This window comes from Mustela nigripes, chromosome 14, assembly GCF_022355385.1.
Source record: "Mustela nigripes isolate SB6536 chromosome 14, MUSNIG.SB6536, whole genome shotgun sequence".
Taxonomy (NCBI): Eukaryota; Metazoa; Chordata; class Mammalia; order Carnivora; family Mustelidae; genus Mustela; species Mustela nigripes.
This window is the reverse complement of record NC_081570.1, coordinates 55,070,584-55,097,543: the sequence shown is the minus strand read 5'-3', so window position 1 is coordinate 55,097,543 and position 26,960 is coordinate 55,070,584. Positions and strand designations below refer to the sequence as shown.

Here is a 26,960-nt window from a genome sequence, read left to right as displayed (position 1 = left end):
ATTTGTGTGTTTGAAGTTAGAGACACCTTCTTGTGTCAGTATTATTATCTGGAAGCCTCCACCTGCTGTGGATGGAAAGTTTGTGTTTCCCCACCTGAGATCCATATTTTCAAGCTTTAATCCCCAATGTGATCATATTTGGAGGTGGGGCCTTTGAGAAGGAATTAGGTTTGGCTGCAGACTCCAGAATGGGATTGGTACTTATAAAGGGTTGAAGAGACCAAGCTCTCTCACACTGTGATGAAACCAAGAAAGATTCTAGCTAGCATCCGACTCTACTAGTGCCCTGATATCAAACTTCTAGTCTCCAAAATTGTGAGAAATAAATGTTGTTTAAGCCTCCCAGTCTTCTATATACTTCTTATAGCAAGCCAAATTAAGACAGCCACCCCATTTAATAGCCATTGCTTTCCCTGTTTTTCCCCCCAGTCATGCAAATGTGGTATATTTGACAGATTTTTTAATTTTTAATTTTTTATTAACATATACTGTTTTATTTGCCCCAGGGGTACAGATCTGTGAATCACCAGGTTTACACACTTCACAGAACTCACCATAGCACATGCCTTCCCCAATGTCCATAACCCAGCCACCGTCTCCCTAGCTCCCTCCCCCTGGCAACCCTCAGTTTGTTTTGTGAGATTAAGAGTCTCTTATGGCTTGTCTCCCTCCCAATCCCATCTTGTTTCATTTATTCCTTACCTACTCCTCAAACCCCCCACATTGCCTCTCAACTTCCTCATTATCAGGGAGATCATGTGATAATTGCCTTTATTTGATTGACTTATTTTGCTCAGCCTAATACCCTCTAGTTCCATCCACGTCATCGCAAATGGTAAGATTTCATTTCTTTTGATGGCTGCATAGTATTCCATTGTATATATATACCACATCTTTATCCATTCATCTGTTGATGGACATCTAGGTTCTTTCCATAGTTTGGCTATCGTGGACATTGCTGCTATGAACATTCGGGTGCACGTGCCCCTTTGGATCACTACATTTGTATCTTTAGGGTAAATACCCAGTAGTGCAGTTGTTGGGTCATAGGGTAGCTCTATTTTCAACTTTTTGAGGAACCTCCATGCTGTTTTCCAGAGCAGTTGCACCAACGTGTATTCCGACCAGCAGTGTAGGAGGGTTCCCCTTTCTCTGCATCCTCACCAACATCTGTCACTTCCTGACTTGTTAATTTTAGCCATTCTGACTGGTGTGAGGTGGTATCTCATTGTGGTTTTGATTTGTATTTCCCTGATGCTGAGTGATGTTGAGCACTTTTTCATATGTCTGTTGGCGATCTGGATGTCTCCTTTGCAGAAATGTCTGTCTTTGTCTTCTGCCCATTTCTTGATTGGATTATTTGTTCTTTGGATGTGAGTTTGGTAAGTTCTTTGTAGATTTTGGATACTAGCCCTTTATCTGATATTTTGTTTGCAAATATCTTCTCCCATTCTTCAACAGAATTTTTTTATACACTCTTTGGTTTTCTCCATATTCTTCTTCATTTAGTGTGTTAGTATTCTACTGTTGTATCACAAATTGCCACCGATGTAGCAGTTTAAAACAACAGATATGTATTGCCTTACAGCTGGGGTAGGTGAATAGTCTAGATAGAGCTCAGCTGGGTTCTCTGCTCAAGGGTTCACAGGCTGTGGCCAAAGGGTTTACCAGGATGTGATGCAATCTGAGTCTTGGGGTCTCTTTCCGGGTTTACAGAGTTATTGGTAGAATTCATTTCCATGCCACTGTAGAACTCATGATGGCTTGCTTCTTCAAGGCCAGCAGGAGAGAATTTCTTTGAACTTAGGAGGGAAAGGCTTATCTAATTAGGTTAATTCTATCCAAGATAATCTTCCTTCTGATTAACTCAAAGTTAACTGATTTTGGACCTTAGTTACATCTGCAAAATACTTTCACATTTGCCATATAAGGTAACATAATTGTAGGAATGATAACCTATCACCTCTATCATGTTTTATTGGTTAGAAATAGGTCACAGGCTCCACCCAAGAATAGAGGATTACACAGAAGTGTGAGTACAAGGAGCTAGAAGGATGAGGCCATTGTAGAATTCTGCCTATCACACACCTATCACATACTAATCTCATACTTAGGTATGTGAAATTCCTTCCTCAGCAGGAATGACTCTCGAATCCGTATCTCAATTTCAGTTTCTTTTCTAATAATTATTTCTACAATCTAATGAGCATCCCTGCCTCTGCAGCCCATTAGCATTTCAAACTCAATATGTAAACCTTGATATTCAAGATAAAGGAATGTATCTGCTAATTCTCTCATAAAGAAATGTTTGTTTAGATTCACAATTTAAATTATCCTTTAAAGTAATGATTTTCTTTTGCATATACCCATTCCATAAGCTATTTTTTTTACTTCATTAGGGAGGTTGTATAAGCCAGTTAAGTTGTATAAGCTATGTGTTCAGTTGGGCTAATTTCTAAGTGACTTGCTGTTATATAGCAGTGCCTCAGGATTCAAATATGCTTCAGCATTCTTAGAAATTACACATGTTCCCCAAGGGTCTCCCCAAGGGTGTCAAAACAATGTATACTCTAAGGTCTTCTGTCTTCTCAAAACCCAACTTCATTCCACTCCTCTAAACCAGCTATTTGTTTTATAGGTTGGTTAATTTTGTCACCATCCTCCAAACCATCTAATCTAACAACTTTAAAGTAGTGCTGTGTGAACTGAAGTGGGGGATGTTTACAAAGGGAATTTCCTGATTTAACGTGCAAAAAGGTTTGTGAATGAGCATATGTGCATTTTTTAAAGGAATAAATGCCCTTAGCTTTCCTCAGATTTTCAGAGGTGGATAACTGAATAAAACTGACCTACAATTAATTTTGCTTATTCTTTCTCTTTCTTAACTTTTGCTTGATTGTCAAATCAACCTTTTAACCTTGCCACCTTGATTTTCTTAGTATTTCTATCAATACTAGCAGCATCCTAATTCGGGTCTTCATTGTCTTTGTATTTTTTTAAAAGATTTATTTATTTACTTGAGAGAGAGAAAAAGAGAGAGAGAATGGGAGGGAGGGGCAGAGGGAGGAGAGAGAATCTTAAGAAGGCTTTGAGCTCAGCACGGAGCCTGACACGATGCTCAGTCTCATGACCCTGAGATCATGACATGAGCTGAAACCAGGAGTCTGTTGCTTAACTGGCTGTGCCACCCAAATGGCCCCATTGTCTTTGTATCTTACTCCTAATTATGTCTTTTGCCAAGTTAGTCTTCCTGAAGCCTATATTTGAACATTTGTTTAACCATGCAACCATTCATTTGGTTTGGAGTGCCAATGGCTGGGAACACCATGATATGTAGACATTTCGTTTCCCATTTTGGTGAAGAAAACAGAATATAAAGATATATTTAAAAAAGAACCCACAACATATGTGCAAGAGTAAGTTTTAGACTGTATGCATTGCTATGGGAATAATCAGGAGAGTATCTAACTCATTCTGAAGGGATCAAAAATAGAGTTATACAGGATATAATACTTGAAGTGGGTCTGGAATGATGAACAGGAACTTTGCAACCCCAAGGAGTGTGGAGAGACCATCCGAGGAGATGGAATAGTATGGTTAGTATAAGGAGTTAAAGTGCAGGTTGAGCTTGGGAAGGTTTGAGTAATTTCTGTGAGATAAGATTCACGAAGTAGGGTGCTGGGAAATGAGTTGAAATAAAAGGTGAGTCAGATTGGGAAGATACTCACTTGTCCTTTGTGAGGACCCATGAAAGATGCATCCATCCATTCCATTAGTAAGAATTTGCTAAATGCCTGAAATAGGTTGAAGATTATGATAAACCCACAGGAAAGAGATAAGAGACACATACTGAAATTTGCTTGGAGAGTACTCTTAAGTGTTCTCTGTCACACACACATAAAGATAAATATGTAAGATGATATATGTATTAATTAACTTGATGGTGGGGGGAATCCTTTCACAATGCATATTTATATCAAATCGTCTTGTTGTATACTTTAAATATCTTATAATTTTATTTCTCAATTATACCTTAGTAAAGCTGAGGAAGAAAAGGACCTATAAATAAGTAATCATAGTCCCATCTGATAAATTCTATGAAAGTGGCCATCTTATGAAATGGGGAGACAGATCCTAGTGTTTTGTACATGAAAAGCACTCATCAAAGATAATTGAATGATTACATGGACAAGAGACTGGCAGGTTGATAAATGGGAAGGGTCTTTCAGGGAGAGACTGAAGGAAGGGTATGTCATGTGGAAGGATAATTATCCTGAAGTATATAGACAGCTACTGAGGGACTGAAAATATTTTAAGTCACATTTTAAGATAAATAGAAGAATGACTTGGAGGAAGGAGAGAACTCTGAATACTCTGCCAGTGGGGCAGAGAGTTGCAGAGGTGAGGTTGGAATTAAGAAACTCTAAGGTTTGATCAGGAGATCATGGCATGCCTCAGGAAAGAATGAGTCAAAGATGGCTTGGGAGATTAAGAAACCTGAGGAGCATCAGGTATGGCTAAGAGAATAATGACTTCAGCTTTGGACATGACTTCAGCTTTTGGACATTCAGTTTGAGACAGTTTGGGGGATGTCTAGTAGACAGCTGGCTATATAAGCCTGAAACTTTAAAGAGAGATCTAGCTAAGATTTATGATATTAAAGTCATCATCATGAAGGTAGTAATTGAAAACATGAAAGTATATGAGATCATACAGGGAGATTTTATAAAGTTCTTGGGACCCTTAAGAACACCAGCCCTTAAAAAATGTGGAAATGTGGGATGCCTGGGTTGCTGGGTCGGTTAATTGTCTGACTCTCGATTTCAGCTCAGATCATGATCCTGGGGTTCTGTGATTGAGGCCAGCATTGGAATCTTGTGCTCAGTGGGGAGTGTGCTTGAGGAGTCTTTCCCTCTCCTCTGCCCCCTGCTCTCTCTCTCTAAAATAAATAAATAAAAATTTTTTTTTAAAGTAAAAGATGTGAGAATATGAGATAGACAAGAAGCATTGAGAGGTAGGGGTAGAGAATGAGGCCATGGAAACTGAGGGAGGAACAAGTGTAAGAAGGGAAGGAATAGTCCAAAATTCTAAGTTCTGTTTCAAAGGAATACCTTTAGTCATTAAATTCCTTTGTAAAAGATTAATTGGGAACTTAGTCTGTGTTAGGTTCTAAACATTAAGGATAGCAACTCAAAATTGGGCAGCTTATATTCTAATAGAGAGAGTTTATACATAAGCAAATATGTGTGGTGAAATATTTAAGGTGCTTGATCAGAATTTCCGTAAGATTTAAAAAAAAAAAAGCACCCGTGTAAGCAAAACCAATTCTACCTGTGGAAGGCAGGGAGAAAGGAAAGATTCACCCAGGAGGTGACATAAATGAAAGTTTCAATTGTATTTGGCATCAAGGAAGTCAGTTATCTGCATAAGAGGAGTATTTTAGATTTTAGTTAAGGGAAAAAGTCAAATTGTAGTTGTTGAGGAGTAAATGACAAGTAATCAAGAAATGTAAGTAATTCTCTCAATAAATTTGGTTCTGAAAAGAAAGAAGAAATTTCAGATTCTGTCTCCTTCTCTCCCAACTTCTCTCTATTGGCTTCAGCTTCTGGGAATTTCTGTCTATATGTGTTAATCATGTTTTTCATTTTCTGTATTTTTTGATGCTTTGACATTTGGGGTCCTGAGGATTCAAAGAGAGACTGACCCTCCCAGAACTAACTGATTCCTGAGATAATAAACAGCTTGACTAAAAACATTTCTTTCATGTACAAACCACTGTCTTTGTCAGCTCAGGCTGCTATAAAAAAGTGCTACAGGCCGCAGGGCTTAAAAAACCAGACATCTATTTCTCAGACTTCTGGAGGATTGGAAGTTTAAGATCAAAGTGTCAATAGATTCTGGTCCTGGGTAGGAACTTTCTTTCTGGCTTGTCTATGGCTATGTTTTTACTGTGTGCTCACATAGCCTTTACTCAGTGTGTGTGTGTGCGTGTGTGTGTGTGTGTGTGTGTGTGTAGAAATCTCTCTCTCTCTCTCCCTTTTCTTACAAGGGCACTCATTCCATTGTGAAGGTCCCACCTTTCTGACTTAATCTAATTACTTCCCAAAACCTGTACTTCCAGGATTAGGGCTTTAACATACTGTTTTGGAGTGGGGGAGGAACAAACATTCAGTCCATAACACCAATTAATCCAAAGCCCATATCTCCAAGCATATAATTTTATCTAATTCCCACACATTAAGTCTGTGTTTCCCCTGCCTTAAACCATTCCATGTCCTAATACCAGACAACTAAAGACTACCCCTATCGCCCAGAGCCTACTGAAATTATTCTAACTATCCTGATTCTAAACTTGCTTAAGCCTGCTGCCTTGTCCATTTATTCACACACACACACACACACACACACACACACACACACACACACCCTACCAAACAGTCTCTAGATCATGCAATCCCCTTGTTCCTTCTGCTTCTTGACCAATTCTGAAACTTCTCTATGTGGTGTGCCCAGTGTGATATGCCCCTTTCTCTTGGCATCTATGAGTAATAAAGCTTTTTTTCAATGGCATTAACCTTTCCATGTCATCACTCTGTTGCTTCTATAAATGAAATCTTGAGCAATCAAAATGATGTCGCAGACTCAATACTAATGAGAGAAGTTATGATTAATTTTCTTATTCACTGTGTTAGTTTCTCAGGGTGCTGTAACAAATTGCCACAAACTCAGTGATTTAAACTATCAAAATTTATCCTTCTACTTCTGGAGGCTAGCAGTCTAAAATCAAGATGGGTCTCTGAAGGCTGAAGCCTGTTAGGAAGAATTCTTCTTTGCCTTCTTTGCCCCTTCCTAGCTTTTGATGGCTCCAAGCAGTCCTCAGCTGTGGCAGCATCCAATCTCTGCCTGTGTCTTCACATGACTTTCTTATGAGGACACCAGTTGTTAGATTTAGGGCCTACTCTAATTCAGTATGACTCTATCTTAACGAATTATATCTGTAAGGACCCTTTTCCTCAATAAGGTCATATTCTAAGGTTCTAGGGAAACATGAATATTTGGAGGACACTATTCAACACAGTACAGTCATTCTTCTGTTTGGCAGAGTTGTCACATCAGGCTGCTCCCAAAGGGTGCTCATGATGCAAAGCCCAACTTCAAGATGAGGTTTATCATTTGGTTTAAAGTATATACAGATTTGGCTGATGTGTTATGGAAAATGAATGTCTTTAAAATAGTAATTCTCTAGAGAAAGTATTTTTTGTTTTAAAGATTTTATTTATTTATTTGAGAGAGAGTGCCAGCATGAGTGGGGTATGGGCAAAGGGAGGGGGAGAAGCAGGCTTCCCAATGAGCAGGGAGCCCATCCAAAGCCAGCCTATTCCAGGACCTTGAGATCATGACCTAAAGTCAGATGCTTTACCAACTGAGCCACCCAGGTGCCCCCAAAATATTTGTAAGGTTTACTTGATCCCAGCTGTGTGTACTCCATTCTGTTAGAGAAAGCCAGAATTGGTGATGGGGCTTCTTGTTCTTTAGGCAATAGTAGTGGTTCCATGAGACATCCAAGTATAGCTCAGCCAAGAGACCAATGTGTCCTGACAGTGGAACCCTTTGAGAAAGCTTCCCAAAAGCTGATTCTGGTTACTTCTTTTCCCATCCAGAACTACCTGGCAGGAGGCCAAGGAAGACAATGAGAACTTGCTGGACCAAGACTAAGAAGAAAAAGAAAGCCTAGATATGTGAGTTCAGCATTTTGACTCTCTTTCCTTTTAGAGACTTGGGACAAAAATGGTGACAGAGAAGCTCCATGAAAAGTGGACAAAGAATGGAGGGACAAAAAATGGAGCTCAGAAAAATTTACCTGGCAAACATGCTAGACATTCATTCAGTTGAGCTTCTGAAGGACCTCATCCTAGAAGCAAATGTAAATGGGAGATGGGCTTCACAAGAACTGCAGTTTAGCTTTGCATTTTTTTTTAAAGATTTTATTTATTTATTTGACAGGGATAGATCACAAGTAGGCAGAGAGGCAGGCAGAGAGAGAGAGAGGAGGAAGCAGGCTCCCCGCTGAGCAGAGAGCCTGATGTGGGACTTGATCCCAGGACCCCGAGATCATGACCTGAGCCAAAGGCAGCGGCTTAACCCATTGAGCCACCCAGGTGCCCCAGCTTTGCATTATTTTAATCCCAGATTACATTAAGTCTCCTCTGGCCAAACTTCCTGCCAGAAGTAAAGGTCAACCAGAGCTTCAAGTTGCCTTTGTAATTTTTCGTGTACCATGTCTAGAACTCAATAAAGAATAATGAAGCCTATGGAAATAATAACTGACCCAAACCAGAGAGAAAATAGAAACAGTGCCATAGGAGATATAAATATTAGAGTTTAATTTTTATTTTATTTTTTAAATATTGGAGTTTTTAGATATGATCCTAAAATAACATAGGAGAATATGTTTAAGAAATTAAATGATAAGATGGAGAATTTTGGCTGAGAGCTAAAAATGGTAAAAATCAAATGGAAGTTCTACAACTGAAAAATACAAAGTAAGAACTAAATGAATTGATTTAATAGTAGATTAGATGCAGCTAAAGAGAAAATAAGCAAATTGGAATGTAGGTCAGAATACAATATCCAGATTGAAGCAGGGAGAGAAAAAAATGTAAAGGACATATGAGAAACAATGATGAGGTCTAACATACATCCAGCTAGAGTCTAGAGAATAGAGGGCCAATAGGACAGAACCCAGGATATATCAAGAGCTCCTAGCAGCAAACACCTCAAAAGAAAAATGGGCAAGAGACTTGAAAGACACTTCTACAAAAGGGTGTAATGGGCCAAATTGTGCCCTCCCACTGATATGTTGAATTCTCAATCTCTGTTATCACAGAATATGACTGTATTTGGAGACCGAATCTTTAAAGAAGTATTTAAGTTCAAATGAGGTCATTAGGATGGGCCCTGATCCATTATGACTGGTGTCCCTATAAGAGGAGGAGATTGGAACACAGACACACACAGAGGGAAGACCATGTAAAAACAGGGAGAACCAGACATCTACAAATCATAGAGAGACCTCAGAAGAAACCAGCCATATTGACACCTTGATTTTGAACTTCTGGCCTTTAGAATTGTGAGAAAATAAGTTTCTGTTGTTTAAGCCACCCAGTCTGTAGTACTCTGTTATAACAGTCCCAGCCAATGAATATAGAAGGTATTCATAAGGCCAAGAAATACACAAATATGTGTTCTACCTCATTAGTCATCAGGGAAAAGCAAATTAAAACCACGGTGGGATATGACCACTTATCCATTAGAATCGCTAAAACTTTAAATGTCTAACAGTGCCAGGTGTTAACCAGTACAACAATTACTGACCCACTTCATAGATATTTATAAAACATTATCTCAGGTACTATGTTAGAGAAAGGAGCCACAAAGATAAACAAGATAAATACTGTCCTCACCTTCCTTGAACTTAGAGTCCAAGAGGGAAGATAGATAACTAAACTATTAACAGAGATAATATGTACTAAGTGCTGTGATCCTGAAGGTGTAATTTGCTTTAGGGACATACAGTAAGAATACCTAGCTGAATATGGGAGTAAACTCAAAGGCAATTAAGGACATGGGTAAGCATTTCAGTGCTCTTCTAATGAGAGATGGACTGAGATATGTAGGTTCCACAACCAGGCAAACAACTGGTGTTCCTTCAGGGAGATGGTTTTCAAATAACTGCTCAGCATTTGTACAGAAATGAGGCTACATCTGAGAAGAGCAGAGAGGATCACAAGTTCTGCCTCAACCCTCCCCTATTCATAGCAATCTCACTCTAGCCTCAGACTCATCAAAATAGAAGTCTGCAAATGAGGCTGGCTTCATGGGTGTGTAGCCAGCAGTTGCACAGGCCACACACTGAGAAAAGTTGTGCTTAGTTTAATTCTCTGCTTTTGTCTTCTCAAAATTCTTAATTATTTTTTAATAAGGAGCCCCACGCTCTGCTCAGCAGGGAGCCTGCTTCCCCCTTTCTCTGCCTGCTGCTTTGCCTACTTGTGATCTCTGTCTGTCAAATAAGTAAATAAAATCTTAAAAAAAAAAAAAGGAGCCCCACTTTTCATTTTGCATAGGCCCATTAGTTTATGTAGCTGGTCTAGGCTGCAACTAACTACACTTAACAATCCTTAAACAGCCATTTAGCACACTGAGTGGGAGTTTCATATGGCCAAGACTGTTGTAGATATAGACTCTGGGGGCCTACTACAGACCTGCTGAATTAGAATCTGTATTTTAAAAGTTCCCCTGGCAATTTAATGCACATTAAAAGTATGAGAAGTGTTCATTAAGAACACCTCATTACCATAAGTGCTGAGAGTGTAGCTAACCTCTAATCTCCTGTGGTGGGCATGTGACTTGGCCTGGCCAGCAAGAGCAGTGCATTCCTGGGCAACAGTGATTGATTTGTTCAGAAATACCTATGTGATGCATGTTATGCCAAACACACTGTTGGAATTTATGTAGGAACTACTCAACTAGACTGTCTCTTTTTCCCTGGGACTGCTAACAGTTAAAGTGACAGGGGGTGGAGTTGTTGGGACACCACATGAAGCCTGAAAATAAAACCAACATTGCAGAAAGACAAGCTAAGAGATGAGGAGAAACTGAGTCTTAATGCTGTTGCCTGTGCACCTGGGTCAAAGTGTACTTGAAGCTAAATCTACCCTGAACTTTTGAATTACTTTATCCAATAAATTTCCATTTTCTTTTAAGTTCAGTTGAGACAGGTTTTCTCCTCTTGAGTACCAAAAGAGACTGGATGGATAAACTCTTATTCATTTCTACATAAGGGGACTCTCAGAGGTATAGAAGTATGGTTTGGTTTTTTTTTTTCCTTAGATTTTATTTATTTATATGACAGAGATCACAAGTGGGCAGAGAGGCAGGCAAAGAGAAAGAGGGGGAAGCAGGCTCCCCACTGAGTAGAGAGCCCGATATGGGGCTCGATCCCAGGACCCCAGGATTATGACCTGACCCGAAGGCAGAGGCTTTAATCCACTGAGCCACCTAGGTACCCCAAGAAGAATGTTTTGCTATAATCATGTGTGTAAACCAATATGTGCCTTTTTTGCTTGAACTATCCAGTTTGGTTATCAAGCTGCAGAAATTCAGTGGATAATTACTAAATTTCCTCTTCATCTTACTTTAAATAATACCAGTCCTGGATCAAAAATATTTTTCTTTGCTTGTGTTTTTCTGCTATTTCAAAACATGCCTTTCAATTGTAGATATTAATGAATGACCAATTTCAATGTGTAATAACATGTTTTCTTTTGGGCTGTAACTTCCTTGGGCAGTTGACTGAGCCAACAATGCTAAGAATTAAAAACTCCTGTTTTTATGTCAGGAATAAATGGCTAAAAGCATTTCTCCAACTCTTGCCCTTCCCCCAACCCCTATTCTTTTTCTCCTTTAATTGTAGCTTAAGTTATGTTATCTCAAGGAAATGATTGACCCACACTTTTTCTTCAAAGTAATATTAGAGCTTTTTTTCCCTTCAAACCATTCCAAACTAAATTTTATTTATCTCTGACTACCTGGTAGGTAGCTCAGTGTCTTGCACATTTTCTCAACATGGGCCTTTTGAATTCTGTTAAATTAAGTCTACACAGACTCATCAGCAAGATAAAGTTTATAAGGTTTGTTAAGGTAACAAATCTAATTTGAATATAGGTCATTAGAGCTGGAAGGGACTGAGAGATTCTTTAGCTGAACCCTTTTTTACACTCTCTCTCCTTCCGTCTCCTTCTGGCTCTTCCTTTTTTCCTTCTTCTTCCTTCCTTCTCCCTCTCTTTTCCCCTCTCCCTCCTTCTCTCCCTCCCTCCTTCTGTCTGTCTGTCTCTGAGAAATAAAACATTATAGATACATTTAAAGCCAACCCTATCATTCCCTCTCTCTGCCCTCCCCTCTAGGTAAGCTATATGGTGAAGTTGGTGTCTATTAACCTAGTGTATGTTTTTATACTTCTCTGATGTATTTTAATGTCTGAACATTTTTATAAATGGAATCATTTTGATGTATTATTTTGCAGTGTGTTTTTTTTTCATTCATTCTTATATTCTTGAGTTTATCCCTCCTGATACATCTGGATTAATTCTAGAACAAGTTTGTATATGAACATAAGGAACCGTGTATATAGCTGCTCACTGCAGCGTTGTTAGTAATAGTGAAAAAGTCAAAACTACTCAATGTAGGGGAATGGATGAGCCATTTCTTATAATGGAATGGCAATCTACATTTAAAACAGAACTTCTGTGTTTTACATGGTCTAGAGAGGTTATGTGAAATGAGACATGCCATTCGGGCAGATAACAGGAAACCTGAGCCCGTACCCAAGACTCTAGGTAGAAACTTAGTGCTCCTTTTTACTTAATTAACATTATATTTTGAAATAACTTCAAACTTACAGAAAAATTGTGAAAACAATATATACAAATAATTTCGATATACCTTTTTCTGGATTATTTTTTACGTTTTGTCACTCCCCTCCACTTTCTCTTGAAGCAATTTCTCTTTTTTTAAAATGTGTTATATAGTTGACACAGAATGTTACATTAGTTTCAGTTATACAGTATAGAAATTTCCATTCCCTATACATTATATTATGCTCATCACAAGTGTAGCTACCACGTGTTACCATACAATGCTATTACAACATCACTGACTATGTTCCCTGTGCTGTGCCTTTTATTCCCATGGTTTATTCATTCCATAACTGGAAGCCTGTTTGTTATAATTAATTTACTAAGCCATCTAAGAGAGGTTGTTTGCATATATTATGTCTCTTTAGTTATGTTCTAGTGTGTTTTCATATAGATAAAGATACATTTTTAAGTATTCACATTACAGGTATCAAATGCAGGAAATTTAACTTTGATACAGCATTTTAAGAATAATCTACAGTTTATGTTAAGATTTTGTCAAATGGTCTCATAATAATCTTGACAGCAAATCTCCCCTCTTACTTGATTTTGGCATAGGTTTAAATTTAGGATCTTGCGGTGTATTTGGTGGTCAAGCTTAGATTTTAAATGATTATTATTGCTGAATCTGAAAATATTTCACAGGTGTGCCTTTTGTAATTCCTCTATTACACATACCTGCAGACTTTAATAAATTCTTGGTGTAACTGTTATATTCTTGGTGCTGTACACATTATTATTACCAAGAAGATTCTAGCCTTGTATGACAAATGTTATAGACACTATTTAAACAGCGCCTCCCATACCTTGAGGAATTCACACTAGGATACAGTGCTAAATGAGGGACATGGTGCAAATGAGGTGACCTATGTTCAAAAGCTAGGTAAGCGATGCAGGATCTCCTGACCCAGTCTCCTCCTCAGCTATAAAATGGTGATGGTAATGCCTCACAAGTTGTTGGGAAGATAAGTCAGGCATGGGAAGCTCCCAGTATGAATATGTAGAACTCATTTATGGCAATTTTTTTTTTCAATTTGTGCACTGAGATTTAATTTTATGGCAACTAGTAGCTCTTAAGTCTATTCACACCAGGAGATGTGGGAGGTGACACTTAGGTCATTTCTTCCCCAGTTTATGACAAAGTTACCTGGTTCCTGTGCAAAAACAGAAAAAGTGCTTTCTCTTTACATGTTATACCACATAAAACTTGGTTCCGTGCAAAAGATTTTTGTTTATGTAGGCATAGAAAAGGAAATTTGCATCACTTCACTTAAACATTTTGGTTAGCCATGCTTTACTTACATTCTGAAACTCAGTCATGTAATTTAAAGAGATTTTCCTCTTCTCAGATAACGTGCAATATCTTTATCAAGACATACTTATTGAGATGGAAAGATAACAATTATATACGTTTACAAAAACAAGAACATTAGAACTTGGTTTCTATTTTAGTCTTCCAGATAGGATGCATAAGGAGTTGATAATGCAATCCAGTGGTCCTTCACAGGCTTTTAAAATTTATGGTGTTTTCTTTCACCTGAATTGCATTTACTGCCAATTCCTCTGTCTGTAATTGCAAAGAAACTGATGTAGGGAGAAGTTGTCAGGTTGGCTTGAGATTTAACCCAGTAACATTTACTGAAAGCAACATCAAATACATCTTTGCGCAATAGTCCCTATTCAATATCAGTAAATTAGTGTACAAGAGAAAACAAATGCCATCATTGTTAATCATAATTAAAAGAAAGTGATATAGATTCTAGGAGCAAAATACAAAATTTTTTTTCTTAATTCTAGGGGATTGTAATATGACTCTCAATCATAAATGACAGAAATACAACTCTAAGAAGCTTAAGCAGAAAGAATGTATGATAAAAGTTTCTCATATGCTATAAGTCACAAAGGTGATTGAACCTTATTAACAATTATAACAAGGGATTCAGGTGTATTTAGGATTCCCATTCTATCCTTCCTCTTTGACCTTTTCTATTCATCAGTTTGTTGTTTTTGTTTTAAGTCTACAGACCATCCTCCTTTTATTCTGGCCATACAGAGAAGAGCATGACTGACAATAGCTTCTACACTTTGCATCTAAAACTTTGTCACTGGAGAGTCCCTGTTTTTTCCAAAATTGCTGGGGAGAGCCTTTGCATAGTCCAGCTTAGGTCGGGTGTGCACCTCCAGCCCAACTGTTATGATTAGAGGCAAGTCCTGGGGCAGAACTCATCCTCATTGGGTGAGGACACTTCACATCAGTCAATTGCTGCCAGCTGACCAGGGTGACACCAAAGGAACAGTGGAGAAAGAAAGGGGTAGTTTCTAGAAAGGGGACCTGAAGACAATATAGGACCACCATAAGGGTGTGCTCCAGCCGTTTTGTGAAAAAATAGTTTCTGATAGCTTATTGCATCCGTTATTATTAATTTAGATATGGATAGCAAGACCAACAATAATGGTTATTTCAAAGCATTATTCTCGGGGAGCCTGGCTGCCTCAGTTGGTGGACCATGTAATTTTTGACCTCGGGGTCATGAGTTTGAGCCCCATGTTCAGTGTAGAGATACTTAATAAATCTTTCAACAAACTAACAAACAAATAAAAATATTACTGTCATATGAAAGTAAGAGATAAGTGATCCAGGACAGCTCCTCAAAATCATCTGGGACATGGCCTTTTTCCGTCTTTCTGCTCCACTATCCCCAGTGCACTATCTCCAGGAATAGAAGTCATGGTCCCAGATGGCTGCTGGAATTCTAGCTACTAAGCCCAATTTCCAGTCAGGAAGGAAGAAGGGGGGACATGGAGGGGAAAATATTTATCCACTTTTCTGCCACCCTCTTTCAAAAAAAAAAAAACTTCCAAAAATCCCTCTAACAGCTTCTGTATATCTTTCATTAACTGGAGCTCAGTCACATGGCCACACCTAGTGGCAAAGGAGGCTGGAAAATGTGTCTTTGGGTTGGGGGGGCGGGCATTGTTGCTTCATTACTGGAGGAGTTCTGTTAGTAATTAAGAAAGTAAGAATGGATGTTGAGTAGACAATTTGAAGTCTCTACCACATTTACTATGAGACGGATACTGGTAAATGGGAAAAAGATGAATATGATATGTAAATTGATACTGATAGCCAGTCTCTAAGAAGGCACAAGGTGAGGGAAAGAGTGCAGTGCTAGATGGAGACATTAGCCCAGCAGGGAAAACGTGTATCTCTTGTTTTACGGAGCTAAGGAGAGAAGATGGGTGAATGCAAGTTTGTAGATGGGATATAATGAGGTGGAGGGGCTTCCATTGATCTACATCTGTTGTCTCTGAGAAGAGGTGACGGAAGAATTGCTGCCAAATAATGATGAACAAAGGCAAAAAGTTTCTTTTCACAAAGAGGAACAATTAAGTGGATGGTTCTCAACCCTGGTAGTGCATAAAATACCCCTGATGAAAAAGTATCAATGAGGCTGGCATGGTGAGCAGGCTTGGTTGTTGTTGTTGTTGTTGTTTAAGTTCTTAGGTGATTCTAATGTTTAGGTAAATGAGAACCACTGGTCCATTTCAAAACAGCTGATTTGCTGTAGGTTGTAAAAGAGATCTGGACTAGGAGTCAGGAGGAGGAATTGCCTCCTCCACAGATGACCAAGGCAAGCCCAGCTTCATTTAGAAAATGAAGATTTTCTAGATTGAAACACAATTCGATGGCATTTGAAACAACAAGTAAATGAATAAGTATATTTTATGCGTTATCTCTACTTGGCTATTTTAGGTAGAATTTACTGACATTTCTTTAAGCCAAAGTTCCTATCCACTATGTGATTGCCTGGTCTTTTAGAATTCAGCTGTTGTTTTTTATGAGTAAGCTATTTAGCACATCTTCTATAAGGGGAAACCCCTGTTTGCTGGTTTTCTTTAATATATCATGCAATTCATCTGGCCCTTATTATCAGCCAGAGAGCTATCTAATTAGTGGGGTGGCCAGAAACCTTTCTTCCTGAAGAAATGAAAGACATTGTTTGCACACTGAGGTGTTGTTATCTCTGCCATATGCAACTCTTTGAAATAACAGTTTTGGTCAAAAGTAAAAAGTGGTTTAAAAAGCTGTCGTGTTGAAATGATCTAAGGAATAAAAGAAAATTGTACAGTCAAAAAGAAAAATGTTTATGTTTACATCGTATTACCACTTTCTCATCAGTTAACACGGTGTCAGTTTAGAGAGAAGCAACAATGATGGTGATAAACTAATAGAGTTATGGAAGAGCCTCAGAAAATACACTGAGGTCTGGAAGTTCTCGGACACCTTCGTGTATTGATTTCCTTCTCATGTGAAGCAGATGGAATTAATAGATCAGACCATTGTTTATTTATTCATTTTTTAAACAAACATTTGTTGAGCACCCCGTTATGTGGCAGGCACCGTTCTAAGCATTAAAGATTTATGGGGAGAAAAAGCCAAAATTCCTGCTGTCCTGGATCTTATATTAGAGTAGGTGACAATGAACACATTGTCTAAAAAGTGCAGTGCACTTGATTTTAGGTGGTAGTGAGTGCTTTGATGAAGGAAAAGCAAAGGAGAGTAGGAAATATAGGTTGGGGCTGGGGGGTTGCAATTATAAAGTGACCAGGGAAGGGCTAAAGGCAGTGTGTCCATGAGCAATGCAATGGTCTTGAGGAGGAGCATTCCAGGAAGAAGGAATAGCAAGAGCTAAGACTCTGAGGTACTTACTAGGTGGCCAGGGGGACAGATAGAGGTAAACTATGTAGGACTTCATAGGTCACCACTATGACTTAGACTGCTGTTGTTTGTGGGATAGGAAGCTGTTGGCAGATTTTAAAGAGAGAAGTGTTGTTTCAGCAGGATCATCTAGGTATATACAGTTGTGTTAGTGAAGATGGACCTTAGGAGATTTTTATAATAACCCAGACAAGGGATAGTAGTGATTAAACTAGGGTGATCAAGTTGAGGTAGTAAGAAGAAGTGATTTAATTTCTGGATATGTTTTGAAGGTAGAGTGGGTAGGATTTCCTGATAGACATGAAGAGTGAGAACAACAGCAGTTAAAAAAAAAAAAAAAAAAGCCAAGGGTAATAACTAGATTTGTGAGCATTGGAAAAATGGCAATACTCTTTATGAGGATGGGGATGTCTGTGAGAACACAAGGCTTGGGAGGTCATCTCATATGGGTATTACAGGCCATGAGGATGTGAAAATGGATATGTCAGACAGACAGTTGAATGAGTCTGGATTTCAGAATAGAGGCTGGACTGATCTGTTTTGTTTTTGTTTTTGTTTTTTTTTTAAAGATTTTACTCATTATTTGACAGAGAGAGAGATCACAAGTAGACAGAGAGGCAGGCAGAGAGAGGGGGGAAGCAGGCTCCCTGCTGAGCAGAGAGCCTGATGTGGGGCTCGATCCCAGGACTCTGGGATCATGACCCGAGCTAAAGGCAGAGGCTTAACCCACTGAGACACTCAGGTGCCCATGGACTGATCTGTTTTCATGATTTGTAGATAGATAGTGCTTAATGCTACAGGAATTGTTGAGATCATCAAAGAAGAAAGTAAGCCCTGTGCTATGGGGTCTCCAGTGTTTATATGACAGAGATATTAGGGGAAAGCAGGAAAGGAGACTGAGAATGGGTGGTCCGAGAAAGAGGTAATGGGCTTGTGATGTTCTTGCAGTGAAGTGAAGAAAGTACTGCAGGAAGCAGAGAGGGTCAGCTCTCTGCTTTTTTTTTTTTTTTGGCAAGGTACACAAAGGTCTGTATGTCTGTCTCAGAAAATAGGACAAGGAGTGAACACCTGAAACTCTAGTGATTGCCCAAGGTCACATGGGGTAGATCTGAAAATAAAAAACCCTAATTTTTTGACCTTAATCCAAGTTCTTGAAGGGAAAATGAAGGAAGAAAATTTAGTTCACATATTTGCAACAGCGGGTATATTTGTAGTTCTACATGCTTTTCTGCAAATTTTTTGCTTAAGTGAGGATTTCCATTGCTTAGTAAAACAAAAGAAACAAAATGGAAATTAAAAACACAAGAATTTTAAAGAGGGCTTTTAAAAATGAACATATCATTGAAGCGATGAAGATAGGTTGGATCTATCATGTATTGTGTTTCCAAAGCATGTCTGGGTTGGTCTTTATTTATTTATTTATTTATTTATTTTGCATTACAATTGCTTTTCTGCATTTCTCTGGGATTTCACCAGCTCCCTCCCATCCTTCCCTCACAGGGCTTTGCATAGGCTGCCTCTCTTCAATCAAATGCAATCTCCAAAGTAGCACATTGAGGGAATGTGCAATGAATACTAAAAAAGGAAGAATGGACCTGCAAATACATCACAGCTGGCAGCTTCTTAAAATCCTAATCTCTTCATTTAATGAAATACAAGTGATTTTCAATTTCAGCAAACAAGACAAAATAAATCTTCTACATTGAATACCAAAGTAAAATGAGGGCCGAACTTCATTTAAATCAGGACAAGAAGAGGTTTGGAATAAGTATCACATCATCTATCAATATCAGACTTTGCTTGTTTACTAGGAAGTCCTGAAGACTAAAACAAAAACAAGAGTAGGGTGGGAATTGAGGGTCAGTGTTGCTCACTAGGTGGACAAGTCTGGTCCTGCAGCACCTAATAGTACATGCTTTGCAGGTTCTCCAGTGCTCTTTCCTCTCCTCCTCTTTATTCCACACGTCTGCTGCCCAAGGACATTCCCTGCCTCACTCTCCTCTCACATACCTCATATTCTCATTCTTTTTTTTTTTTTAAATATATATATATTTTAAGAATTTATTTATTTGACAGAGAAAGATCACAAGTAGTCAGAGAGGCAGGCAGAGAGAGAGAGGAGGAAGCAGGCTCTCTGCTGAGCAGAGAGCCTGATGTGGGACTTGACCCCAGGACCCTGAGATCATGACCTGAGCCAAAGGCAGTGGCCTCACCCACTGAGCCACCCAGGCGCCCTCATATTCCCATTCTTGCTGCATCCATATAGGCAATTCTCATGTGTGTGTAAGGATCTATACACCAAAGGAATTATTACAGGAATGGGTTTAATAGTGAAAAATTGTAAACAGTCTAAATGTCCGTAAACAGAATAGGAAAATATATTAAAACATGTTTATTCTGTGGAATACGATGAAACTGCTGAAAAGAATAAGATAAAGCTATATATAACAACATGTGAAGATTTCCAACATATATTGCTAGGTGGAAATAGCAAGTCACAGAGCAGTACCATATGTTAACCATTTGGGTTAAAAAAAAATGGGAAAGAAAAACATTAACGTGTTGAGAGTCACTAGATGATGGGGGTGGAGCACAGGAAGCAGAGGTGTGAAGAGGAACTGTCCCATTTCACTCCATTTACACTGGTATTACTTGGATTTTTTAAAGTGTCTTTTTATGAATTACTGTGTAGCTTAAAAATTAACTTTAAAAATGTCACTGCTGTATTCTTTCTCACTTCTAATAATATTCTCAAGCAGGATATGAACAGAAAGAAAACAGTCAGGTTTATTGACTTCCGTATCTCACTCACGCTCCAGTGTTTGACTATGATTTCCTTCCTGTGCTCTGACAGAGTCACTAATTTTAGGTATGCCTTTATGGTTAGAAACAGCATTTTGCTTTGCTTGAATTTTTGAACCAATAATCTCAGGAAAGAACTGTTTCTGTAATACTGGTATAGTGTTTTTTTCTTTTCATAAAGTTAGGCCAGAATCCTCTTACCATCCCAAACAAAAATAAACCATTTTAGAATAAGTTCCTAATTTGTTGCTAAATGCTAATTATGAGAATTAGAGAATAAGTTGTTTTCCTGAATATAAGCATAAAGAAAATGCATCTTCAGAAAACTGATGGAAATACTAGATATAAAAGATGCATAGTGTTTATCCTAAATTAAGTTGAAAAGTGAAATTAGCAAGATGGCTAAAGGAGTTTTAACATGAAACATTAATTGGAATTTAATGGTGTAATTTTAGCAGTGGGAAAGAGACATAATAACATTCTATCAATCTTTTGTTGGAGTTCCTTGTAATATTGCCTTAACTGTAGCATCCAAGAACGTGTTACACAATCCACTCTATGAATCAGAATCCAATTATTTTATATTGGTTTCATGCTTTTACCCAAAAGAAATTCATAAATTGTTTTTAATTACTTCTTTTATTTTAAATCAGTAGTGTCTGCCAAGTGGATAGCATTTCCCATTAAAACATCACCTCCTATAATTGGTATAATTACTTAGTAAAGAGATAAACCACAACACAATTTGACAATCTTTGGGTTTATAATATCTAATTATGTTCAATACATAATATTTTATTCTCAGGGATCACAAAAAGAGCATAATCTTGAACAAAACCCAAACATTTATGATTAAGTAATTAGAAAGAAACAAGTTAATTATTGCATATAGAACTGCCTCTTTGAGCAGTCTCTGAGAGAGAGCTCCTTTTTATGCAGCTGTTCAAGAAGTAAGGAGGTTTGAGGGCATTCTGGGTGCCCTTCACCTGGGCTGGTGGTCTTCTAGCTGGAGATGGAAAATTTGGTACAATCCCAAGATAGAGGGTTTTCAAGGAGGACCAGGACCCAGGTCACATATTTGGAAGAGAGAATCCCCAGCCTGGGATTTTCATCCTGTATGCACAGGCTGATGCAGAAGAGGGTTGCTGGGGACAGGCATGACATTCAACATCTGTTTCAGCAGATTTGCTTTCACCTATTTTACATTTTGGGCTTCTGCAACAAATTTCATTTGGAGAAAGGGTATCAGTTGCGAAAATTTATTGTTGAAAACCTCTCTCTATGCCATGGTCATGCGCTGCCTCTATGTCAAAGAGAGAATGACTGAAAATATATAAGAAAAGAAAAAAAGGTGGGAAAACCTTGTGATTGAACCAGGAGGGCAAATATTAGACGAGAACCACATGCTAACACTCATAAGCCTTTTTATATTATCAGTTGTATATCTAACTCTGGTCAAAAACACATTCCTAATTTAAAAAATAATAAAACACACACATAAACCAAGAAAACAACCCTAAACCATACTTCACTTGTGCCTTCCCCTATTGCTTCTATATAAGAAAAGAGTGGAAGAGTGTGAAGGAGATACTAGAACAGGAGGAAATTGGATGTCCCTTAATCAGTTTTAGTATTGTCTGGAATTGGGATTCCATTTTGCTTCAGCATTACTGAGGATTAATCTGCTTTTCTTTCTTTGTATTTCTCTCTCCTTCTTCCCTTTCAATGGTATCTTGAGGGACTTTTTCTGCCTCTTTCTTTCTTCCTCCTGCTCCTTACAAACACTATGAGACTCAGAGAGAGAAAGTTAATAATAAGCCAGATGAAAAGATAAATAGATATACATACTTGTCCCCCAGTCTACAGAAGATGCTGACTGAGAATGGGTAGGTGGCAAGGGGTTGGGATTAGGGCCAACTTGTACAGGACACAAAGAAATAGAGATATTAGTCACTGGATAACTTTTCTATAAAAGGAATTTGATGTGGCAAACTGATTCTCACCCACTGGCTCCTACCTGTGATTCAGATGGCAACATCAGTGTCCCTTCCTGGAAGAGAGCTTCCCTGACTGTCCAGCAAAAAGTGGCCACCAAATCACTCTCCACTATATTACCTCATTTTACCTCTCTACACTTATTATATGGAATGTTTCTTCTTTATTTTTTTTCTGCCTCTCCCCAGCCCTAGCTTTAGTCCTTTCCCACAAAAATGTAAGCTCCTTGAAGGGCATATATTGTCTGTTTCTTGGCCCTAGAATATAAGCCCCAAGGCTGCAAGGACTTGGCTGGTTTTGTTCACATCTGTATTGCTCAAAGTGCTTTGCACATGCAATACTTCAGTGGATAGTTGAATAAAAGAATCATGGAAAGAAAACCCTTTCTTACTGACAAGGTTGCATTGTGGTGAAACAGTTGAAACTTTCCCTTAGTTGGAGCAATGGCAGGCACATTGCCTCTATTATAGGTACAGCTTCAGTTTTTAGTCCATTGGACCTGCAAGGACTAATGGCAAAGATGGAACTAGGAGTATCTTCTCTGTGCTGAGCAGTGATGTTGGTATAGAAAAGACACCATAGGAAGAGAAAGGAGCCTCCTTCTCACTCCAGAGGACAAGAAGAAGTTCTAAAGGAGGCATTCTCTGCAATGGAAGTTTATGTAGATCAAATAATGCCGCAGTCTCGTAAGCTTGACAATAGCTTTTTTTATGTGTGGCAGATTACAATTATACTGAAATACACTATGAAAATATTCTTCATATGTAAACAGATGTCTTCATCAGGTTGGTAGACATCAAAGATTTATCTCAGTCTTTAGCTATTTGTATCCCATGTACTTCCTGCCTTTTTGTTTCATTATATTCTCCCTTCAAAGAAGAATAAAGGAAAGGCATATGATCATTTATAGGTCATCCTTAATATTAGCATTTCATTAGTGAAATAAAATATACTCCTTTTAGAATATGTAAAGTACAACAAATATACACAGATTTTAGGACAAACAGAATAGAAATTCATAGTAAGGGATACGTTTTTTTACACTATGAATAGTAATGTTCCATTTTGGAGCAAATGGCTTTAGTACATGATATAAAGTAAAATAAAGATTGTCAATGCAAAAAAAAAGTGAATTATAACAAATTGCTTATATGCTGGGCATTAAAATCTTCATAGATAGAACAACCATATGATTTATCATCCAAATGGGATGCTTCTAAGAGTGAAAGGGTACACCGGTCATAAATAGCACTGGGGCAAAAGACCACAAACCAGCATAAACCAGGGTGTATGGTCATCTTCCTCATGGGGACACTTAATGACAATAAAACGGCATTTGGGTTTTTAAAAAATTTTTTTAATTTAAAGTTTTTTTGTTTTTTGTTTTTTTTTTGACAGAGATCACAAGTAGGCAGAGAGGAGGAAGCAGACTCCCTGCTGAGCAGAGAGCCCGATGCAGGGCTCTATCCCAGGACCCTGGGATCATGACCTGAGCCGAAGGCAGAGGCTTTAACCCACTGAGCCACTCAGGCGTCCCCCCCTTTTTTTTTAATTTTGAAAAAAAAAGCCAAAACAAAACAAAATAGCTTGTTCATGTGCTTAATACACAGTAGGCAACTGGTCTTTTTTAAATTAACTGCTCAATTTATTATAATAAAATCAAACTAATTAGTCTGAATATAAATTATTATTGTTGATAACTGCTCAAAAGAAAAAGAGAAATTCAGTGGATAACCTACTCTGTTTTCTGTTCTGATCATTAGAAAAATTTTTCCCTGGACCATAAAAATTAATCAGAATAGAGAAGTCTGCAGGATGCCAGGGTGGCTCAATTTGTTAAGTGACCAACTCTTGACTTTGGTGTTGGTACAGGTTATGATCTCAGGGTCATGAGATTGAGCCCCATACTGGGCTCTGTTGACTGTGAAGTCTGCTTGGGATTGTCTCTCTCTTTCTGTCCCTCCACACTCTGCTCACACTCTAAAAAAATTTTTAAAAAGTAGAGAAGTTTGCTGAGTACCATTTTTCAGCTGAAAAATAGACATTTTATATTTTAAGATGACCTATCTCTCAATATTGACCTGGGTGGGTGATAAAGTTCACCTCCAGTCCTTGACCATATTGAGTATAGCTATCAGGAGCACCATGTTGAGAGGATTCTGAGGGCACCTTAAGGCTTAGCAGAAGGGTGTGTGGTGATCAGTTAGTGATGTCTGCAGGAGACATGGGATATGGGGCAATGGTAGGCATGGCAAGTATTGCCATCCCAGATTTGGACAAATATGGGTTTTAACAATAATTGCCTGACATATATCTAATACACAGTTGATTACAAAAGGAATAATTACACCTTGCTGATAATGCATCTGCTATTTCAGTTCTGCCATAGTGTAATTAATTCACCAGCTACACCACAAGACAACAATGCCATCACAGTTAACCTGAATGAAGACAGCAGTTTCATGATGTCCTCACATCATTGTTTTATCACTCTCTTAGTCCAAAATCAAAATAAAGAAACATCAAATCCCTAATACCTGCATAGAAAGTAGTAGAAAAAAATAATACAACAGACATGCTAATTAATGCTCCTCTGATTCTATTCTTATTTTGTAGTTGGAACTATATTTTTATCACTCAAGGGAATTTTAAGCCATAAAAAGAAAATTAAACTTGCTTCTCCCCTTGCAAACAAACACTAATGTCTCAATTTTTAAGAACTATTTCCAACATTTATTTCACCACCACATATCTTGTAGTATTTATCCTTTGTACAACAGAGAGATCTGTTCTATGCCTTGCAATGAAGGGAAATAAAAAGAATATAATTGTTGATACTTCTTAAAAAAATACAGAAGGTGTACCTAATATTGGTGCTTCCTTTGTGACTATGCAGTATGTTCTATCTTTGGAACTTAACTCTCTAACTTAAAAAAAAAAAATAGGTCGGAATTAAACTTAGGTTGAAGGGGGCGCCTGGGTGGCTCAGGGGGTTAAACTTAGGTTGAAGAGGAGATGATCCAACTTCAGATTGCAAGGCAGCTTTCCCATAATCACTTTGACTACGCAGCTCTACTTTTCCAAGAGTGAAATTGTGTTGAAGTGGTTTTCCAAAATATTTTGTGGAAAATAAGAATTAATAGATGGCAACTCCTCATTCATAACCCCCAAACAGGAAACAAATTCATCGGGCAACAGGGTCTGTTCTGGAATAGTTTCACTGGGTGAAGCATTTTCCAAAAGCATGGTAGTTTCTCCCTCAACTGAGTTTTGCATGTCCAGAGGGCTGCATTCTCCTTGATTTAAAATGAGGCTTAATTCTTCAAAAAATAGTGTGTTGCTTAGCGAATTCATACTTGAGACAGAAAAAGCAAAATTAGGGTATTTTTTAAATCTGGCATTTTCCCCCAGGTCTAAGGAATCAGCCATTGGTTTGAGAGTTGATGAAGATGCGTCATCATTTTTGCTGAGATGGTTTTCCCCAGTGAGAAAATTTGAAATCTGGGGTTTATACCCAGTGCTGAGACCAGGAATATACACAGCTGTAGTGCTGGTGAGTAGTGACTTCTGCAGGCAGTCTCTGGCCTCCAGGGATTCTGTTTTCTTTTCTGTCTTGTAGTCCATGGGCTTGTTTTCTTCTGGGAGAAAGATTTCTATCTCTGTAATCACTGGATCAACATATAGGACCTGCTCGCTGGAATTATTATTCATAAATTCACTTTTTTCCTAGAAAGAAAGATTTTATTTTTATTTTACAAAAGACATTTAAAGGAGCTAACTGGATAATTAAGTAAGAACTGGAATTCTGCTTTCCCTCAGCTTTCCTTTCCCCTCCCTCTTTTGACATTGTTTCTCTTCCCATACAGTTTCCTCCTTTTGTTACCCTCCTCAATTCCAAGTCTTTATTAAATTCTCCCACAAGGAGACTAAAGAAAGGAATAATAAAAATAATCCCTGTTTATTTATTTTTAAAATTTTTATTTATTTATTTTACAGAGATCACAAGTAGTCAGAGAGGCAGGCAGAGAGAGAGAGGGGGAAGCAGGCTTCCTGCTGAGCAGAGAACCGAACCCGAGGTGGGGCTCGATCCCAGGACCCTGAGATCATGACCTGAGCCAAAGGCAGAGGCTTAACCACTGAGCCACCCAGGTGCGCCAATAATCCCTGTTTAAAGCACATGTCTTGGTTTAAAAAATTTTTAAAAGAAAAATGTACCTTGCATATTAACTTGCATATTATTTCAGTACCTTTTAATATTTGGAAGTTTAATATATTGGAATATTTCTGAATATCATGGAGCATTACTACTTAAATAAAAGAAAGGAAAGTGGGAGAATCCTGTTTTGCTTCTATTTTCAAATAATGTAATAATAAATGCTTTGTGCTGAAGTTCTAAATGTATGCAGCTATTCATAACTCAGACATGAACAGGAGGGTCAGTGAAGAGGGGTTTTATTTGTATAAAAGCCTGATGATTTTTCTGGGTAAGAAAATTACTTGAGGCCTCAGAGCTGATGGCTGGCTTCCTAAGGCAAATAATTCTGCTGTGATAAAATTATAGCCACTTGCTAAGGACTAAATGTTTGTGTTCCTCCAGAATTTATATGTTGAAGTTCTAATCCCTAGTGTGATGATATTAAGTGATGGGGCCTTTGTTGGGTAATTAGGTCATGAGTGTGGAATTCTCATGAATAGAATTAGTGCCTTTATAAGAAGACATGGAATTGTTATCTCTCCTTCTGCCCTGTGAGGAGACCGCAAGATGGTGGCCCTCTTCAGGAGAGCTCTCACCAGGAACTCAGCCTGCCAGTGCCTTAAATCTAGACTGTGAGAAATAATGTTTGTTGTTTAAGCCATCCAGTCTATGGTGTTCTGTTATAGCGGTCCACTAGAACACTACCCTTAGTCTTTGGGCAGAAAACACAACTTCATCTGAAGATTTGTTTCTAATTCCAGTAGTCCAGAATGGG

The 26,960-nt window shown here is 38.2% G+C and overlaps 1 protein-coding gene and 2 long non-coding RNA genes across 3 annotated transcripts in view; 2 read left to right on the top strand and 1 right to left on the bottom strand.

The window, feature by feature from the left end:
* LOC132001890 (uncharacterized) overlaps positions 1–25,472 on the top strand; it is a 43,174-nt gene extending 17,702 nt beyond the window's left edge. The window contains exons 2-4 of the long non-coding RNA XR_009399708.1: positions 7,662–7,739; positions 18,694–18,950; positions 25,402–25,472. This is a non-coding gene — a long non-coding RNA (uncharacterized LOC132001890). The remainder of the gene's footprint in view (positions 1–7,661; positions 7,740–18,693; positions 18,951–25,401) is intronic.
* Positions 25,063–26,960, bottom strand: part of IL23R (interleukin 23 receptor) — a 57,550-nt gene continuing 55,652 nt past the window's right edge. Inside the window, exon 11 of the mRNA XM_059376837.1 lies at positions 25,063–25,716. Within this exon, the coding sequence (XP_059232820.1) occupies positions 25,063–25,716 (654 nt within the window). The remainder of the gene's footprint in view (positions 25,717–26,960) is intronic.
* Positions 25,468–26,960, top strand: part of LOC132001891 (uncharacterized) — a 93,140-nt gene continuing 91,647 nt past the window's right edge. The window contains exons 1-2 of the long non-coding RNA XR_009399709.1: positions 25,468–25,543; positions 25,987–26,139. This is a non-coding gene — a long non-coding RNA (uncharacterized LOC132001891). The remainder of the gene's footprint in view (positions 25,544–25,986; positions 26,140–26,960) is intronic.